At 52.1% G+C, this 19,630-nt stretch overlaps 1 protein-coding gene across 7 annotated transcripts in view; it reads right to left on the bottom strand.

Annotated features, from left to right (window-relative positions):
* EHMT2 (euchromatic histone lysine methyltransferase 2) overlaps nt 1–18,624 on the bottom strand; it is a 41,101-nt gene extending 22,477 nt beyond the window's left edge. For 4 of the 7 annotated variants that reach the window (XM_040405452.1, XM_040405455.1, XM_040405454.1 and 1 more), the window contains exons 1-12: nt 18,544–18,624; nt 16,615–16,675; nt 14,413–14,532; nt 14,134–14,330; nt 13,971–14,055; nt 11,866–11,936; nt 3,139–3,288; nt 3,013–3,060; nt 2,826–2,934; nt 2,623–2,721; nt 2,268–2,413; nt 525–668 (exon numbers count right to left, since the gene is read on the bottom strand). In XM_040405452.1, the coding sequence (XP_040261386.1) occupies nt 525–668; nt 2,268–2,413; nt 2,623–2,721; nt 2,826–2,934; nt 3,013–3,060; nt 3,139–3,288; nt 11,866–11,936; nt 13,971–14,055; nt 14,134–14,330; nt 14,413–14,532; nt 16,615–16,675; nt 18,544–18,570 (1,257 nt within the window). In that variant the 5' untranslated portion in view covers nt 18,571–18,624. The remainder of the gene's footprint in view (nt 1–524; nt 669–2,267; nt 2,414–2,622; nt 2,722–2,825; nt 2,935–3,012; nt 3,061–3,138; nt 3,289–11,865; nt 11,937–13,970; nt 14,056–14,133; nt 14,331–14,412; nt 14,533–16,614; nt 16,676–18,543) is intronic. The other 3 variants (XM_040405456.1, XM_040405459.1, XM_040405453.1) reach the window with 2 other exon arrangements.
* Between the last annotated feature and the right edge of the window lie 1,006 nt (nt 18,625–19,630).

Raw genomic sequence — 19,630 nt, 5'->3', positions numbered from 1 at the left:
CCTAGCGTTTCCAGGCCGGGAAAAGTAGTGCAGAGCAGCTGGGAACTACAGCAGTGGCCGGGAATCAGTGGAGATGGGTAAGGTTCCCTGCACAGGTTTCCCGAAAATAACACTACTCGTCAGATGAGTGGTTGCATTTGGCTATAGTTGATGTTATGTGCCGAAAAACCAAAAAAGCGAGTACACAGAACAAGCAAGAGTATAAAAAACAAACAAAAAAAAACCACACACACACATTTGAACAGACCCTTAGGGTCCATTCACACGTCCGCAGTACCCCAATAGGCCAGCACCCAAATAGATATGCAGATGCGGACAAGACTAGGACATGTTCTATTTTTTTCCGGAGCTGCGGATCGGAAATGCGGGTGCGGACGGCACACTGTGTGCTGTCCGCATCTTTTCCGTCCTCATTGGAAATGAATGGGCCCGCACCCCTTCCGCATAATTGGGAACGGATCCGGACCCAAAGTGCGGACGTCCGAATGGAGCCTTAGACTGTATTAGATATGACTGGTACGTACACTGGTGCAGAAATATCCACATCCGGGGCAGCAGTGATGTTTGACCATTCTGGCACGGTGACTTTCACAAAGGACCATGAGAGGAACTCTGCTGGAAGGACGCATGGTTTCTCGCTTGGTGATGGGAGTATTACATCCGCTCAGCTAAAGTGAAAATGATAAAGAATTATCTCAAAATGCTTTAAAAGGGTTATTAAATTCCCCCCATACTGAATATACTTACCTGGCTCCCCGCGCCACTCCTGGTCACCGCACCACCAATGCAGCTTCTCCCCATGCGCGGATGAAAACATCCAGTGTCAGGGGGAGCAGGCAGGGACGGGGACAAGCCTCCCTAGCATCACCCACAAAGTTAGGGAGGCTCGTCCCAGTCCCCGCCTGCCATTGGCTGCTGCCCCCCCCCCCCCCCCCCCCCCCCCCCGGATGTTTCCATCTGCGCACGGGGAGAAGTAGCAGCGGTGGTATAGGGACCAGGAGCGGCGCGCGAGGCAAGTAGATTCAGTGTGAGGGGCCCGGGCATATGGAGGTCATTTAATAGTCTTGGACAGGCATGCTCAATCTGCGGCCCTCCACCTGTTGTAAAACTACAACTCCCACAATGCCCGGCTGTAGTCTGTTCGGGCATGCTGGGAGTTGTAGTTTTGCAACAGCTGTAGGGCCGCAGGTTGAGCATGCCTGGTCTTGGATAACCCCTTTAAAAAGGGTTTTCTGAGATTTTTTTCTTTACTGATGACCTCTCCTCAGGACAGATCAATATCTGATTGGTATGGGTCCGACACCCAGGACCCCCGACAATCAGCTCACCTGTGAGCGCCGCTGCCTTCTCACAGCTCACCGCTGTACATTGTACCGTGGCTGTGCTTGGTATCGCGCTCATCCCCATTCACTTCTATAGGCCTGAGCGGCTCCTAGGCCACGTGCTCGATGAATGTGTCGTCACTCGGCTTAGGAAAAGCTGAGAGAAGGCTGCAGTGCTCACATGAGCATCAGTGTCTTCTCAAACAGCTGATCGGCGGGGGTCCCAGGTGGCAGACCCCCACTGATCAGTAAAAAAAAAAAAAATCTCAGAAAACCCCTTTAAAAGGGGTTCTCTCACTTCAGTAAGTGGCATTTATTATGTAGAGAAAGTGAATACAAGGCACTTACTGGCCGGATTCATTTTTCCATCACATTATACACTACTCGTTTCCATGGTTACAGACCAAGCCATCAGCACAATATAGGAAAAGGAGCTGGCCTATGTGCGCTCCTCCCATGGTCCCGGCCACCAGAGAGGATGACGCTTTCTCCTATAGTGTGCAAGCACGACCACCAATGATGGATTGCAGGGTGGTCTGTAACCATGGAAACGAGCAGTGTATAATGTGATGGAAAAATGAATCCGGCCAGCAAAGGAAGCAACATTGGTAATAACAATACATAAGTAAGTGTCTTGTATTAAACTTTCTCTACATGATAAATGCCACTTACTGAAGTGAGACAACCCCTTTAATTCCTTCAAATTAAATCTAAAATAGTCTGCAAAATGATCATGTAAATTCAGTCTCTACACAGAGAGGACTCGGGCAGAGAGACCGCTGGCTTAGTAAGGAGAATGAGCCCACTTGCTCTCACCTCCATGGCTCATTGCTTTGCAGGTAAAGGTATTCTACCGCCTGTACCCATGTCTGTGGTGAGATCTACAAGAACAGCACCTGGCATTCTCCAGTCTCATTGTGCCCGTGGCACCTTTACTTCTCTCACCTCTCCATCTATGCTCTCCGTGGCCATGCACATATTGTTGGCTTGCTCGCACACCCGCTCCACGCTAGGAGCCTCCATACGACAGCTGCACAGTGGAAGTTCTTCAAAGCGCTCGGTGTCCATGGAGCTGGACTCATTGCACACACCTGAAAAGAACCAAGATGTCAGCTACGGGAAGCAAGAGGATAAAACCGCAGTCAAGTAGCCATAAGCATTGGGGGTCAACAGCCACGGGATCTTTAGTGAGGGAAAGCACAAGGCTTGGCTTGTAAAAGGTCGTGTCAAGAGTGTAAGGTGAGGGCACAATGCCGGCATGCACAGCAGACACTGTTAACATACTGGGTGACAAAATTACCTGTGTGATTAGGAGACAGAGTCCCCTCACTAGGCAGATCCAGGGATCCGAGAGGCACCTCTGTGTACTCACTTTGAGATCCCCCTACAGTACTAGCAGCTACAAGAGGAGGGTATAAGGTAAGGTGACAGATCTGTGGCTACCATGATAAAATCCCATCCAACCAGCGCATCTACCCACGCGAGACATCCCCATCCTCTCACCTGTCCCAGGTTTCTCCCTCTCGCGCCTCTTCCTTTTCCTCGTCGGTTTTAGCCAGGCCTTGTCCATCTTCCATTTCTTTTTGCCTTTCTTCTTCAGGCTGCTGGAGCTCTAGAGGGACGGAGCACAAGTCATCAGTGCTGGGCGCGAGGACCGCAGACACGGCAGTGGAAGGAGATATCTACCTACCCTTTCTGACTGATTTCCAGAGCCTTCTTCCTCCTCGTCCTCTTCCTCCTGCCATTAGACAATAGGGTCAGTTTCTAGAGAACCGCTTTTTTTTCCCTGCTACAACTTTACCGAGCGTGCACTTGCCTTGCTGTCGGTGTCTCCTTGGTCCTCCATAGACATGCTGTCATAGAAGAGGCTGAACTCTGTTCCCACATCTGGCTCCCAGTCCTCAACCTCCATGCCATCAGGGCCCCGGGAAGATCCTGGAGCAGGGGAGGAGGGGACTGAAGGTCCCTGAGAGGGACGTAAAAGGTCACAATTAATCTAAATAGATCCAAAATTCCATGCCAGGTAATTTGGAGCTCCAGCTTCCTGATACACAGCTCCAAACGCCCTGCATCCCTTCACACAGCCATAATGGTAAATGACAAAATATCAATTAAGCTTTCCGAAAAAACCAACTTATACAGCGTCCATTAAGCCTTTAAGGACCCATGTCGTAGCTGTACGTCATGGGTCCGATCCCTAAACATGGCGAGTGCAGCGGGCGCTTTAGCTGTGGGGTTTTTGCCATTTCAAATAGCAGAGACCCATCGGCATATGTATGCGATCAGCCATGAGGATGATCGCATACATCTTACCTTTCAGATGCCGTAGTGAAATGTGACCACGGTATGTGCGCAGACCGGAAGTCGCGCGCTTCCGGTCCGGTAACGGCGTTCCCCGGCTGAGATCGGGGGACCTGTTACCTTGAGCTAATTGACCGAAGCCTCAAGCAGGCTTCAGAGTCAAATTAGATGTATATATCAATACAGGCCACTAGGTGGCAGCCTTGTATTGATATTGTGCAAATGGGGTCTTCAATGATTGCTATTTAGCCATCACTGAATACTGTGGGCAATCGAATGATTGCCAGTTATTGTCACCCAAGGTCACTTCAAAAAAAGTAAAAAGTTCAAATCACCCCCCTTTCCTTAAAATAAAAATATTAACCAATAAAAAAAATAATCATGGGCATCACCTTGTGCGAAAATGCCCATACTATTAAAATATAACAATATTAATGGCATACGGCAAATGGCGTAGCAGGGAAAAAATAAAAACTGCCAATTTGCCATTTTTTGTCACTTCAAGTACCCAGGAACTTTTTAATAAAAAGTGATCAAATGGGTTTTACTGAAAAGAACAGATCGTCCCGCAAAAAATGAGCCCTCACACAGCCCCGTACACATAGCTACAAAAAAGTTATAGGGTTCAGAATATTGTTCTAAAAAAAATGTTTTTTTCCTCAAAGGTTTTAATATGTTTTTTTTTTTCAGTATTGAAACGCAAGAAAAATGATACAAGTGCGGTATCGCTGGAACCGTACTGACCTGGAGAATGAAGATAACAGGCCAATTTTACAGCATAGTGTACAGTGTAGAAAAATAAATAAAAATAAAGACCTTTATCAGAATTGTGTTTTTTCCCCAATTCTACCCCATTTGGAATTTTTTTTCCCCACTCCCTACTACATTGTATGCAACCGTAAATGGTGCCATTAGAAAGTACAACTTGTCCCGCAAAAAATAAGCCCTCATAAGGCTATGTGAATGGAGAAATAAAAAAGTTAGGACTATGGGAAGGCGGGGAGTGAAAAACGAAAACGCAAAAAGGGAAAATCCCAGGGTCCTTAAGGGGTTATTCCACCACTGGGACTGGCCACACTAATCATTAGTAGGATGGTCCCAAGAACAGGTTCTGGAGGAGTCTGAATAGAGAGGTGCTCTCTAGTATCATCTGCGTGACTAAGGAACCTAGCCAAGTACTGCACAGGGCCATAGACTTGAATGGTAAAGCAGTGTGAGTGGGACCCTCGTTCTAGTAATCTGAGGGTGTCCTAGAGGGTTAGGCACCCAGTAATCACAGTCATCACCTGTCCTGTGGATTACCATATTTTTTGCACTATGAGACGCGCTTTATTCCCCCCAAAAGTGGTGGTGGAGGGGGCGAATACTAATGAGCTCTTCCAAAATGTAAGCGCTGATTAGTACAGCAAGACTGGGGAGAGGCAAATACAGCGATCCTTGTGCTGGCTCTGTACTCACCAGTCCCTGGTTTTCTTATGCCGGCGGCGCCACATGTTGTGCTGTGACCTGCGCCTCGTGTGTGGACGTAGGCGTGCTTTGTGACCTCAGGCCACAGCACAGCTCGGCAGGAAGATCGCTGGATCTCCCAAGTGAGAGCAGAAGAGGAGAGTTGATTTTTATTTTTTATCCCATCATCTATTTATCCCCAGGACTGTGACGAGGGGACATCCTCTGCGTCTGGAGGAAAGAAGGTTTGTACACAAACATAGAAGAGGATTCTTTACGGTAAGAGCAGTGACACTATGGAACTCTCTGCCTGAGGAGGTGGTGATGGTGAGTACAATAAAGGAATTCAAGAGGGGCCTGGATGTATTTCTGGAGTGTAATAATATTACAGGCTATAGCTACTAGAGAGGGGTCGTTGATCCAGGGAGTTATTCTGATTGCCTGATTGGAGTCGGGAAGGAATTTTTTTATTCCCCTAAAGTGGGGAAAAGGAGACTTTTGTATTACTTACCAGTAAAGTCTCTTTCTCGCTCTTCCTTGGGGGACACAGGAAACCATGGGTATAGCTCTGCTCTCTAGGAGGCGTGACACTAAGTGAAAGCTGTAAGCCCCTCCTCCATCAGCTATACCCTTCAGCCTGGAGAAGAGACTGCCAGTTGCGTGTCCAAGTAGTGAAAGATAACCACCAACTGGAAAAAGAACTGTCGAGCCCCAACGGGGGCAACCAAGCCGGAACCACAACTGTAACCCAAATGAAGGGCGGGTGCTGTGTCCCCCAAGGAAGAGCGAGAAAGAGACTTTACTGGTAAGTAATACAAAAGTCTCCTTTTCTCGCCCATATTCCTTGGGGGACACAGGAAACCATGGGACGTTCCAGAGCAGTCCCAGAAGGGAGGGACCAGAACAAACTCAACCAACACCAGAGGCATCAATCAACTGCCGCCTGCAGCACCAGACGGCCTAAAGCAGCGTCAGCCGACGCATGAGTATGCACCCTGTAGAACTTGGTGAAGGTGTGCAAGGAGGACCAAGTGGCCGCCTTGCAAATCTGCTCCGTAGAAGCCCGATTCCTCTGAGCCCAGGAAGCCCCGACCGCTCTAGTGGAGTGAGCGGTAACACCGAGGGGCGGAACCTTGCCCTTGGCGAGATAAGCCTCAGTAACAGCCATCTTGACAAAACGGGCGATAGTAACTTTGGATGCCGCCATCCCTCTGCGCGACCCCTCCGGGACCACAAAGAGCGAGTCAGTACGCCTGAAAGAGCTGGTTACTTCCAGGTAAATCTTGAGCGCCCTGACAACGTCCAGGCAATGAAGCTTCCTCTCCCGCGGGTGGGAAGGGGAAGGACACAAAGAGGGGAGAACGATGTCCTCGTTCAGATGAAAGGCGGAGACCCCACCTTAGGAAGGAAGGAAGGGACCGGACGAAGAACCACCTTGTCCTGGTGGAACACTAGGAAAGGTTCCAGACAGGAGAGTGCAGCCAATTCGGACACCCTCCGAAGAGAGGTGACGGCTACAAGGAAAATAACCTTGCAGGACAGAAGTCGCAAGGAAACCGTCCGCAGAGGCTCGAAAGGGGAAGCCTGGAGCGCTGAGAGAACCAGGTTCAGGTCCCAGGGCGGTACCGGAGGGCGGTACGGGGGAACCGCGTGAGCCACGCCCTGAAGGAAGGTCTTGACAGGACCAAGGGGGGCCAGTGGGCGCTGAAACAAAATGGACAGCGCAGACACCTGACCCTTCAAAGAACTAAGGCCCAGACCTTGGGCCAGTCCGCTCTGCAGGAAGGACAAAACGGTGGGGAGAGAAAAGCGGAGCGGAGGAATCCCCAGATCGGCACAGAACCCCAAAAAGGTCCTCCAGGTCCTATAATAGATCCTAGAAGAGGACGGCTTACGGGCGCGGATCATGGTGCGGACGACGTCCGCAGAAAAACCCCTACGTGTCAGGACGGTGGTCTCAACAACCACGCCGTCAAACGTAGGGACCCTAAACGCGGGTGGAAGATCGGTCCCTGAGAGAGAAGATCTTCCCTGGCGGGCAGCGGCCAGGGCGCGTCTGCCAGGAGCAGCATGAGGTCGGCATACCAAGACCGGCGGGGCCAGTCCGGAGCGACCAGAATCACCGAGACGCCTTCCGCCGCGATCTTCCGAAGGACCTTGGGCAGGAGAGGGATGGGAGGGAATATGTATGGGCGCGCGAAGCCTCGCCAAGGAAGAACGAGGGCATCGGCTCCGCAAGCTCCCGGATCCCTGGCCCTGGACAGATAGGCGGGGACCTTGTGATTGAATTTTGAGGCCATGAGGTCCACGTCCGGTATGCCCCAACGAAGGCAAATGGCCTCGAATACCTCCGGGTGAAGAGACCACTCGCCGGGGTCGACGGTGGTGCGACTGAAGAAGTCCGCCGCCCAATTGTCCACCCCTGGAATAAAAATTGCAGATAGGGCCGGGACGGGGGCTTCCGCCCAGCGGAGAATGCTGGTGACCTCCCGCATTGCTGCAGCGCTGCGAGTGCCCCCCTGGTGGTTTATGTACGCCACAGCCGTGGCGTTGTCCGATTGTACACGAACTGGATGACCCTTCAGCAGATGAGTCCAGTGTCGTAGAGACAGAAGGGCCGCTCTCAGCTCCAGGACATTGATCGAGAGTTTGGACTCCGATGGAGACCAAATGCCCTGGACGGATCGGGGAGGAAACACGCCTCCCCAGCCCAAGAGACTGGCATCGGTTGTAACCACCAACCAGTTGAGTGGCAGAAAGGACCTGCCCAGAAGAGGGGACTGTAACCACCAGCGGAGAGATGACCGCACCGGAGGCGATAGATGGAAGGGATGATCCAGAGACTCCGGCGATTTGTCCCAGGAGGAGAGGATCGCCCGTTGGAGAGGGCGGGAGTGAAACTGCGCAAATGGGATCGCCTCGAAGCAGGCAACCATCTGCCCCAAGACCCGCATGCAGAAGCGGAAGGACGGTCGACGGTGGAGAAGGAGACCCCGAACCGCCCCACGGAGGACCAGACGTTTTTCCGAGGGAAGACGTACCTCCGCCGCTCCTGTGTCTAAAAGCATTCCCAGGAAGACTAGTTGTCTGGAGGGGGGAAGGGAGGACTTGGGGAAGTTGATGACCCAACCGAACCTCGCCAGAGTCTCTAGAGTGAGATCCACGCTGGCAACCGCTTGAGAAAGGGACGGAGCCTTGATGAGGATATCGTCCAAGTACAGTAGCAGAAAAACACCCCTGGAACGGAGTAAGGCCAAAACCGGGGCTAGGACCTTGGTGAACACCCGGGGGGCTGTTGCCAGCCCAAAGGGAAGGGCGACAAATTGGAAGTGGAGGTCCCCCACGGCGAATCGGAGGAAGCGATGGTGACACCGGGCTACCGGAACATGGAGGTAGGCATCCTGTATATCGATGGAAGACATGAAATCTCCCTGCTCCAGGGAAGCCACCGCGGAACGGAGGGACTCCATCCGAAACCGTCGAAGGAGGAGAAAACGGTTGAGCTTTTTGAGGTCCAAAATGGGCCGCACCGAACCTCCCTTCTTGGGAACTACAAAGAGGTTCGAGTAGAACCCTTGGAACCTTTCCTCTAGAGGAACGGGGGTAATCACCCCCCTGTCCAGTAAGGCTTGAACGGCCGCGGAGAACGCAGCCGCGCTTTTCGGGTCCCGCGGCGGGCGGGAGCGAGCGAAAGAACCGATCTGGAGGGAAGGATGCAAATTCGATTTTGTATCCGGAGGACACAATTTCGAGGGCCCAGGCGTCGGAGACGTGAGCCATCCAGACGTCCCTGAAAAGGAGGAGCCGGCCCCCCACCCGGGTGGGTGGGGGCGCGCCTTCAGGCAGAGGACTGCTTTGCTGCGGGTGTGCGGGCAGCCTGCGGCTTGCGCCAGGAGGGCTGCGCCCGAAAAAACGGCTTCCTACGCTTATCCTGGGGAGGAGCCGAAGCGGCAGCTGTGGTGGGAGCCCCAGAGGCCCTGCGGGAGGACCGAAAACGAGACGCACCAGGGCGTCCGCGGGGGGCGCCCCTGGCTTGGGGTTGAGGAAGATGGGTGCTTTTACCACCCGTGGCCTCCGAAATAAGTTCGTCTAGGCGGACCCCGAAAAGGCGGGAACCCGCAAACGGTAGCCCCGCCAAGGAACGTTTGGAGGCAGCGTCCGCTTTCCAAACCTTCAGCCAGAGCTCCCTCCTGACGGAAACTGCCAGGGCGGAGGAGCGTGCAATAAGGCTCCCGCATCAAGGGAGGCCTCACAAACAAAATTCCCGGCCCGAATAATAAGCTGGGCCAAGGAACGTAGGTCCTGGATGGGGACGTCCGAGTCCAACTCCTGTTCCAGCTGCGCACCCCAAGCAGAGATTGCTTTCCCTGCCCAAGCAGAGGCAAAAACCGGTCTGAGAGCAGAACCGGAGGCAGCAAAAATGCCCTTGGAAAGGGTCTCCATGCGACGGTCCTCCGCTGACTGAAGAGAGGACCCGTCGGGAACAGGGATGGCCGTGTTCTTTGACAGCCGGGCCACAGGGGGGTCCACCTTGGGTGGGGGTTGACAAAACGGGCGTCCGGGCGAGCCCAAGCCTTAGACACCACAGAGGAGAAATCAGAGTGGATTGGAAAGACTTTTGAGGCCTGCCTGGGTCTGATAAAGGAGACGCTAGCTGCGTCAGAGCTAGGGGGGTCATCCTGCACCTTAAAGGTGTCACGAATATCAGAGATGAGTTGACCCATCGCTGAGGCTAGCTTGGACGGCAGGGCCGAGTCCATTTCCAAATCTGAAACCGCCAATTCACCTTCAGAGAGCGAATCCTTTGGAGAGGAGAGGCCCGTCTGGGTGCGCACGCGTGGCGGGGAGAGTGAGGCCTCAGAGGAGGAGGCTCGCTCTACTCTAATACGCTTCTGAGAGTGCCTAGCTCGGGAAGGGTCACTAAGAGAGGGTGAACCCGCCGCAGCGGCAGAAGCGATGGACCCGGAGGGCGCGACAGTAAGAGTGGCGTCCTGCGGGGTAGGCGGCCTGTCTATTAGGCGGCCCACGACATGAGTGAGGCTTTCCACGGCCTGGGACAGGGATCTAGCCCAGTCAGGCGGGTCAGAGGAAGCAGGGAGCGACACAGCGGGCGACTGAGGCTGCGGTGGAGCTCGGCATGCAGTACAGTGCGGATCAGACTGCCCCCGGGGAAAGGGTTCCCTACAAGCAGTACAGGCATGGTACCAAGGCTTGGCGGCTGCAGAAGGGTCTGACATGGTGGAAAAGAGATGTTGCACTTAAAGTGGGAGACCCCAAAGAAAAGTGGTGGCACGGAGGGGGTTAACAGTCCTACCAGACCCGTATGATGCAAGCGGCAGCGGTAAGGGGAACAGACTGAGGAGGCTGTGGAGGAGAGGCAGCAGCACGGAGATGAATGGCTTCAGGATCGCACGGCAGAGAGGATTCCACGCAGCACTGAGTGGAGCCCGATGAAACCGGAAGTAGCAGAGCGCATGTAGGAAGCTCCGCCCCCCTCTGCCGCGCTGAAGAAGAAGCAGAGCCGCGCACGCGCGGCAAAATGATTTTAACCCCCAAGGTGATGAAGTGCCGGCCAAGATGAAATGGCGCCGTTCACGCCAAGTAAGCGGCCCCCGCCGCGCCTGGATGTGGCAGACGGCTTGCTTGCCTGCAGCCGTCCCCTGAAGGCAGCGTCCCTGCCAAGGACTTGCCCAGATAAACTCCCCTGCCCGGTAACGGTCCCGATATGCCCGGGGGGGGGGCAGGCGATGTAGCAGTGGCCATGGGGGATGTAGCAGCGGTGGGAGGGAGGAAGGGGAGGCTGGAGCAGCCACTCTCACCATACGCTGTCTTCGCCCTCAGTCCATCCAGCGGGGGTCGCCCCTTCAGCTCCTGGCACCGCAGTGGCAGGAAGCCGGGGGAGGGACTTGGCGTGCGGGCGACCCTGAGCTGGCGGGACGCAGGGGAGCGAGGCTGCCCTGGTCCACCTTGTCTTCTGTGGGGGAGGCGGCAGTGCGGAATTACCGGCACTGGCGCAACTCAACCCCGGGAGAAACAGAGGGGTCTAATGCGCCTCTGTTGTCCCTGTAGGTAGAAAAAAAATCGAATTAAAAACAACAAATAACGCAAAAAATAAAAAATTCATAGGAAAACAACCCTGCATAAACAGGGAGTGTCTTGCCTCCTTGGACACTAAGCAAAAACTGGCAGTCTCTTCTCCAGGCTGAAGGGTATAGCTGATGGAGGAGGGGCTTACAGCTTTCACTTAGTGTCACGCCTCCAAGGGAGCAGAGCTATACCCCATGGTTTCCTGTGTCCCCCAAGGAATATGGGCGAGAAAATTGGCTTCTACCTCACAGTTTTTTTTTTGCCTTCCTCTGGATCAACTTGCAGGATAACAGGCCGAACTGGATGGACAAATGTCTTTTTTCGGCCTTATGTACTATGTGATCTGATTAACATTGGTGGTCTGAGCGGAGTACTGATTAACATGTTTTCTTATTTTCCTTCTTAAAAAATCTAGAAGTGTCTTATAGGGGGGGAAAAAATAAATAGTAAAAATCTTTTCCATGCAATGATCGCCACCTAGTGGCAGCTGACAGATTTTTTTCTTTCCACCGTATGGCTGTGTAAAAGGGATTTGGAGCACTGTAAAACAAAGGACTGGAGCTCTGACCCTTTATAGATTAGAAAATGAAAAAAAAAGCCTAGAAAAACGAATATAAAACATGAAGATATCTGCACAAACACAGTGATGGCAAAAAAGGTCATAATTCTCACCCAACAGTGAGAGTTCCTGCACAGTAGTAGTACTTACCTCCAAGTCCTTTGACATGGCAGAGAGTGTATGAGCATCATGGAAGGTGCTGGATCTTTTCTGTGTAGAATCTGAAAAACGGGAAGACCTAATTAGCAAAAGGGCACAACACCACAGAGTATGCCCTGCCGGTACTAGGAACATCCATGGATTTTAGACACACCGAGAACACCGATTATAATTTTAAGAACTATGCATAGTCCTTCCTAGGCCACTTCAATGGCGACAAACACCTTTGTACTATGGAAAAAAAATAAAAAAAATAATGTATTCTTCCATTTTCAGGCCCCCTGATAGGCAGTTTACAAGCGGATTCTAGCTTCATGCTTTTCCTATGTGGACTTGCCCCTCCCCGCAATACATGCTGGATGTAAGGTCTGTATGTCCAGGATGCTGCTGTCATCACTAGCTCTCAAGTAGAGGCATTGCTTCATTACTAGGCTGATTTCTTCGTCCACACTCTCCTGAGGGATCTCCTCTCACTTGAATGGACAGTCACTAATGCTGAGGTGTAGGAGTTCGCCATCGGTGCTCTGCTTTCTCGCTACACTTGCTTTCTCTGCAAACTACCTTCTATGTCCTTCCCTCGGCATCTGCAACCGGTGTAAGCTGCCCTACTTGGATGATGCCCTCCACATTCATATACAACCTCCTCCCCCTCCCTGCTGCTTTCTCTAACAGAGTAGGCGGAGCAAAGAGACGGGCAGATTCAGCAGCACCGCCAGCTAGGTGAAGGACTTACACAAACTATGGACAAGCAAAATGGTAGGACATTTTAAATGAAGATTATTTAGGAAATTGCTTCAAGTGTTTTTCAGAGCTAACCATACGGATTACTTCTCCTCAGGATAGGTCCTCAATATCAGACTGATAGGGGTCCATCAACAGCCACGGAAGTTTCCACCAAGAAGGTAGTGGACATGCTGGACTCCTACAGGGGGCCGAGCCGCGGTAGTGCAGCAGAGCTGTTCTTCTGGCTACGTTCTCAAGGGCCGTTCCAGTGACCAAGCCTTTAAAGGGAACCTGTCACCGGGATTTTGTGTATAGAGCTGAGGACATGGGTTGCTAGATGGCCGCTAGCACATCCGCAATACCCAGTCCCCATAGCTCTGTGTGCTTTTAATGTGTAAAAAAAAACCAGATTTGATACATATGCAAATTAACCTGAGATGAGTCAGGGACAGGACTCATCTCAGGTTAATTTGCATATGTATCAAATCGGTTTTTTTTACACAATAAAAGCACACAGAGCTATGGGGACTGGGTATTGCGGATGTGCTAGCGGCCATCTAGCAACCCATGTCCTCAGCTCTATACACAAAATCCCGGTGACAGGTTCCCTTTAAGGTGAAACGCGCGTCGAAGTGCTTGCGGTTGGGACCTTCTACCTTCATCTCTTGATATTATTTCAAATGTTCTCTTGAAATTTAGACTCTTTGTGATGAGTGTGGCTGGGTCCTGGGTTCAAATCCGACCAAGGACAACATCTGCATGGAGTGTGTATGTTCTCCCCGTATTTGCGTGGCTTTCCTCCGGATTCTCCGGTTTCCTCCCGCACTCTATCTTTGGAGACATACTGATCGGGAACGATCTCCACTGGGGACAGCGTAATGGTGATGTCTGTACAGCGCTGCGGAATATGTCAGCGCTATATAAGGGAGTATGGCCTGTGTGGATGTATATGGTACACGGACACATATGGTAATACTGATGAAGTAACACTGCCCCAGCTCTCTCTCTGCATCTCCCATCTTGCTGCTTGTTCTCTGCTATTTTGTGATAAATTAATTACATGAATAAACTTAAATCCCATTTATATAAGGAAACCTTTGAGTCCCATCATTTGTTTTTTGATACGTAGGTGACACACGATTGTTAGAGGGTGACGGACCCCTCACTGGTCTGATATTGATGGACTATCCTGAGGATAGGTAATCAATAGCGTCAGTGTGAAAAACCCGCAAATATAAATCAAATAAATCCAAATCCTTTAAGACTGTTGACGTCTTGAGGTACTGCCTGGTTACCCAGCGGATGTGAGAACGGGGCTCACAGCTCAGTGCAGGTTTGGCCCCCCCCCCCCCATAGTTTCAGCTTTACAATACCTGGGCTGTTTCTGCTGCCCATCTTGAAGTCTTTCCTAATACTCTGTCTCACTCCATCTGCATAGAACATACCATCCCGCGACACCTAGAACAAATCGGTAAATGGATCAAGTACATGATATTTCCAGAACAGCTAATTCTCCCTTCTCTGCCAGACACTTACGCCGCCGCCCCGCGGAATGGTCTTCCTTGCGCGGTGCACTTTGTCCACTCCGTCCCGGTTAATATTCAGCAATCGCATGGCCAGGCTTTGTGTGGTGTGCGGCATCTTTCCAGCACCAGTAAGAGACATCTTGGCTCTGCTGGAGAGAGGCGAAGAGGACAAAGATGGAGGTGCTGGGAAGGACTTGGACGCGTGACCTGTCAGGCAGAAGAGGCAGAGTGTGCAATCAGAAACCGCGCGTTAACAGCCGGGGGGCCGCAGGACGGCAGACTGTATTACCTGACAGACCTCGGACTGGAGGTGAAAATGTCAGGTTCTCCTTCTCAGTCTCCACCGCGTTCTTCTCCTCAGTGGTCGGGCCGCCCACGACAGACGCGTTCCGGATTGCTTCAGCATCGCCTAAACAGACAGACGTGACGCATGATGATTATCTGCTCCAGTGCATCTTATCCTACACTAAAAAAGCCGCGTGCATTCTGCATTTTATGGAACATCCGGCCCATAATAGAACCGTCCGATCCTATTTTTGGGGGCGATAATGTGACAAAAAAAAAAAAGGCAAATCACGTGGTTTTTATCAATTTTTTTTCTGTTACGGCGTTCACCGCATAGGAGATATTTTATTTTAATAGTTCGCACTTTTTTTGGACTATTGGGAAATGGGGCAATTTATACTTTATATATATATATATATTTTTTTTTTTAACTTATTTACTTTTTATTTAATAACTATTTCCCCCCTTAGGGGCCAGAACCTGGATCTTTTCATCCCTTGTCCTATTCACCTTGACAGATCTCCATTAGGGTGACTAGGACTTTACACTCTCCCTGTGCATAGTACACACAGCAGCAGGGAGCGGACCATGGAGGGCTTCAGTAGCGTCCTGGCTGCCATGGTAACCGATGGGAGACCCAGGATTACACTGCTGGGGCTCCGATCAGAAGCTGTCACTGCACCACCAATGATTATAATACTGGGAGGGGGCGCACTGCGCCACCAATGAAGTAACCTTTTAATACAAATACATAAAGGCGGGTGCTGCACTTGAGGGGTTAACTGCCACAAATGGCAGCACCCTGTCATAGAGGTCGGGTGCCAGCTATGTGATTCTGCCGCCGGCACCCGCCTCCTGTATTTGTATTAATCGGGGAGTTATCATTGGTGGCGCAGTGGCCGAAGCCCCTCCCCTCCTCTCATTGGTGGCAGCAGTGGCACAGGCGGGAGGCAGAGAATGCTGAGAGCAGCGTGCGCCATGTTCTCTGATACTAGGCTGCGCGGTAGCACAGCATAGTATCGGTAAATGCAAAATCCCAGTATCGAATCGATACCGGTACAAAAGTATCGATTGGGTATCAATAATTCGACACCCGCTACAACCCTATCCTACACCAGCATTTTCTGACAGGGGCCCCTCTATAAAAAGACCCCCCTGGAGCTGGGGGGGTTTCAGGATGTGTGCGGAGAACCCTAATGGCAAGAGAGGCCCGGACTGGGGTGGAGGGTAAGAGAAATGCCTGTTTTCTTGTACAGTCTGGGGTCTGACTTAAGAGTCAGATTCATTTCGGGGTCTGAATAGATTTAAAGGGGTTATCCAATACTATAAACTGCCCCCTAATAAGCCAGGCCGCTCACAGAGAATATACTTATCATGCTCCGCTCCTAAACCCCCCACCGCCGCTTTTCCCTGTGTGCCAATGGCAGGCAGGGACGAGCCTCTCTAGCATCGCAGGAGACGCTAGGGAGGCTCTGCCACCGCGTGTTTTCATCAGCGCACGGGTAGAAGCAGCGGCGGCGGTGCGGGGACCAGGAGCAGGGTAAGTATATTCCCTGTGAGGGGCCCAGCATATGGGGGATGGGCAGTTTATAGTATTGGATAACCCCTTTAAGGGTCCATTCACACGTTCGTAGAATGTGTCTGCGCCCGCTCTGCAATTATCCGGAACGGGTGCGGACCTATTCATTCTCTATGGGGGCAGAAATGGATGCGGACAGCACACAGTGTGCTGTCCGCATCCGCATTTCCGGAGCGCGGCCCCGGGAAAAAAATAGAACATGTCCTATGGGGGTGACGGCCGGGTGTATCGCGGATCCGCAATGCACTACGGACATGTGAATGGACCCTAAAGGTCTCGTAAATTGTGGGGTCTTAATGAACTGTGGATTCTGAAGTCTGAATAATTGTGGGGTCTGCTAATAATCGTCTTTAGCCTTCTTTGCAACAAATGAATTGGCCGGGGTTCCCCAAGAGAGAGGTTTTCTTCCAGGGGTTCCCCAAGAGAGAGGTTTTCTTCCAGGGGTTCCCCAAGATAGAGGTTTTCTTCCAGGGGTTCCCCAAAGCTGGGCAACCCTGCCCTACACAGACCTCAGCTTCATACAAACCCCTTGAAATTTGTATAGAGGAGAGAGCTTCCATTTTGTTTAAAATGCAAATAAACCTTAAAGGGGTTGTCCGGCTGCAGTTGGTGATGTCCCGTACTTACCCCTGCTGGTGCTGGAAGACAACCCCATGGCGTCTTTCTCAGAATCCCTTGCGGGCAGCGCCTGAGCGGAAGAGGACAAGAGCTGTTAGAACAAGGATCACATCCGACTCTGCCGCTCGCCTCCATCCATTCATCAGTGTGAACAGAGGCACAAGACGCAGCTCGGGTGGTCTCAGCTCAGAGACCCAAGTGAAGGCGAGCAGCGCTGTGGTAACCAGGTACGGCCACTACATTGGGGGTGACGGGAGTCCGCCCCCCACCAATGACCAATCTTAAAAGGGGTATTCCCATCACAGACAACGGGGGCATATCTCTAGGATATGCCCCCACTGTCTGATAGGGACCCGCACCTACACCGAGAACGGAGTGGGGAAGGTGGCGGAGGGTGCCCTGCGCAGCCGCCCTCTATTTATTTCTATGGGGCCGCTGAAAACAGCCGAGCACTGGCTCAGCTATTTCTGTCACCCCATATTAAAGGGAACGGTGGCTGCGCAAGTGCGGTGTGCTCCCATTCACTTGTTCTAGGCGTTGGTGTGGGTCCCAGAGGTGGGACCTGCAACTATCAGACAATGGGGGCATATCCTAGCGATACGCCCCCATTGTCTGTGATGGGAATACCCCTGTAAGGAAAGGCCGTCAACCTGGGGCTCACCAGAGTCACTTTAAATGAAAATTCAGCCCTGCTCCATCTCCATATAGGACTGGTCTCGGCCTCATCAGTGCAGGTCCCTGAGGGTCCACCTCGGCCAGACACTATAACAGAGACCTGCCCGCAGAGGAGTCACAACAAATCTCTGCCCTGTCCCCGCAGGATCTAATAGGCTGCCTGTCAGTGTAACACTGACGGGCACTGCAGTGTATTACAGGGGGAGGTCGGGGGATCACAGGGTCCCTCAGTGGGACTGAAATAAAACCTCACTTGCGGAGTCCTTGTACTAAGTCTTATGAACGTTTCTGATGGGTCCGAGAGCTGAGACCCCCGGCGATCACTAGAGCAGAGAGAGGCGCTGGGCCCATAGACCTCCTACTGAGGCAGTCTCCTGAGAGTGCTCTACGCATGCGCTTCTGTCTCCTCCTTCTCGTGTCAGCACTCGGACCTCTGCTTGCTGTCAATGGACGGGCACATTCTTTCCTCACCTTCACTGATACATGGCAGCAGGAGAGATACATTGCCATGACTCTCTCCTCCTTCTCATATCAGCACTCAGACCTCTGCTTGCTGTCAGTGAACGGACAATCTTTTCTCACCCTCACTAATACATGGCAGCAGGAGAGATACATTGCCATGACTCTCCTCGTTCTAGTGATCAGCAGGGGTCTCAGCACTCGGACCTCTGCTTGCTGTCAATGAACGGACACAATCTCACTGATACATGGCAGCAGGAGAGATACGCTGCCCTGTAGCAAATCCTCAGCTGTGAGAACTATTTTCATCCAGGAGACCTCCGGCTGTAAACAAGGATGATCCAATTCACTGACAGCAAGCAGATCTCCACACTATTTCCATTCACTTCAGTGGGGACGAGACAGAAGTGACTGGCGGGCTGCTATTAGGGGTTCACCCAGTATCTATCTCAGACATGGCCAACCTGCTGTTGTAAAACTACAACGCCCACCATGCCCTGCTGAAGGCTGATTGCTGTAGGCATGCTGGGCGTTGTAGTTTTACAACAGCTGGAGGGCCTCAGGTTGGTTATCCATGATCTATCTTATGGTAATGGTGGTCTCCAGTCTATGCAGCTGTGTGGAACTACAATGCTCAGAAAGCCCTGGCATGCTGGGGGTTGTAGTCCCACAGCAGGTGATCACATAGTCCCTGTGTCACCTCCAGGCCCCCCATTATCACCAGTTGCCCCCCTCGTCCACGCACACCCCGTCACCGCTCCGGTCCCATCTCCCTCCAACCCCAGCCCCCACATTTTCTCTCACTCTTTCTCCCGCCGCCACCGCCTCCATCGCTCCTCAGCACACACCACTTCCTCTCTGGTCACTGACCTCACTTCCGGCTCTCCTCTCACCGGACTGGACGGGGACCGCTCCAGAGGGTGGATCCACGCGCTACAAGGCCCTTCTCTCTCCGATTGGTTCTCCCGTTGCCATGGAGAAATACGTTCCCACGGCCGCTCACCGATTGGACAGCGCGTCTCCACATAAACATTTTGCGTGCCAGCGATCACGTGGCCGACCGCTGATTGGTTAGAATTCATCCAGGCCTCGATGTCAAGTGCGGGTCTTTGTTCTTAAAAGGGCAATGCCAGTTATTGCTCTAGATCTGGCAGCCGTATTAACCCATGAAAGGCCAGAGCACGTTTTGTCCCTGTGCATTCACTTTTATATTCGTGTTGCAGCGTGGCGCCGGCTTTCTTTCCCGCTTTTCCAGGAGTTTGCGATCTCTGCCATGTTTGTTTTATCATTCTTTTATTCCCAGAGGTACTAGTGGGGTCCATTTGACTTTTTTGAAAATATTCTGGCAGTCTTGCGGCTCATGCACACGACCATTGCCGTTTATGAGGTTTGCAAATTGCGTATATCCACAAAACACTGATACCGGCTGCCCGCGTTTCGCATTTTGTGGAACGGGCATGAATAGGACATGTTCTATATTTTTGCGGGGCTCCGGAACCGACTTGCGGATGTGGGCGGCGCACAGTGTGCTGTCTGCGTCTTTTGCGGCCCCATTGAAATGAATGGGTCCCCATTTGTCCCCCAAAAAAAGGCGGATCGGATGCGGACCAAAAAGCACGGTGGTGTGCATGAGTCCTTAAAGGGGTTTTCCAAGATTTTCATACTGATGACCTATCCTGGATAGGCCGTCGGTTTCTGATTGGTGGGGGTCCGACACCTGGGACCCCCAGAATCAGCTGATTGAGAAGGCACCGGTGCTCCTGTGAGGGCCACAGCCTTCTCTCTGCTTTTCCTAGGCCGAGTGACTACACGCAGGGGTGTAACTACCATAGCGGCAGACCGTGCGACTGCTATGGGGCCCAGTCTTAGTAGGGATCATCTCCTCTTCTAC

Source organism: Bufo bufo, chromosome 8 (genome assembly GCF_905171765.1).
Source record: "Bufo bufo chromosome 8, aBufBuf1.1, whole genome shotgun sequence".
Lineage (NCBI taxonomy): Eukaryota > Metazoa > Chordata > Amphibia > Anura > Bufonidae > Bufo > Bufo bufo.
Note: the sequence above shows the minus strand (reverse complement) of the source record. Positions and strands in the feature narration are given on the sequence as shown.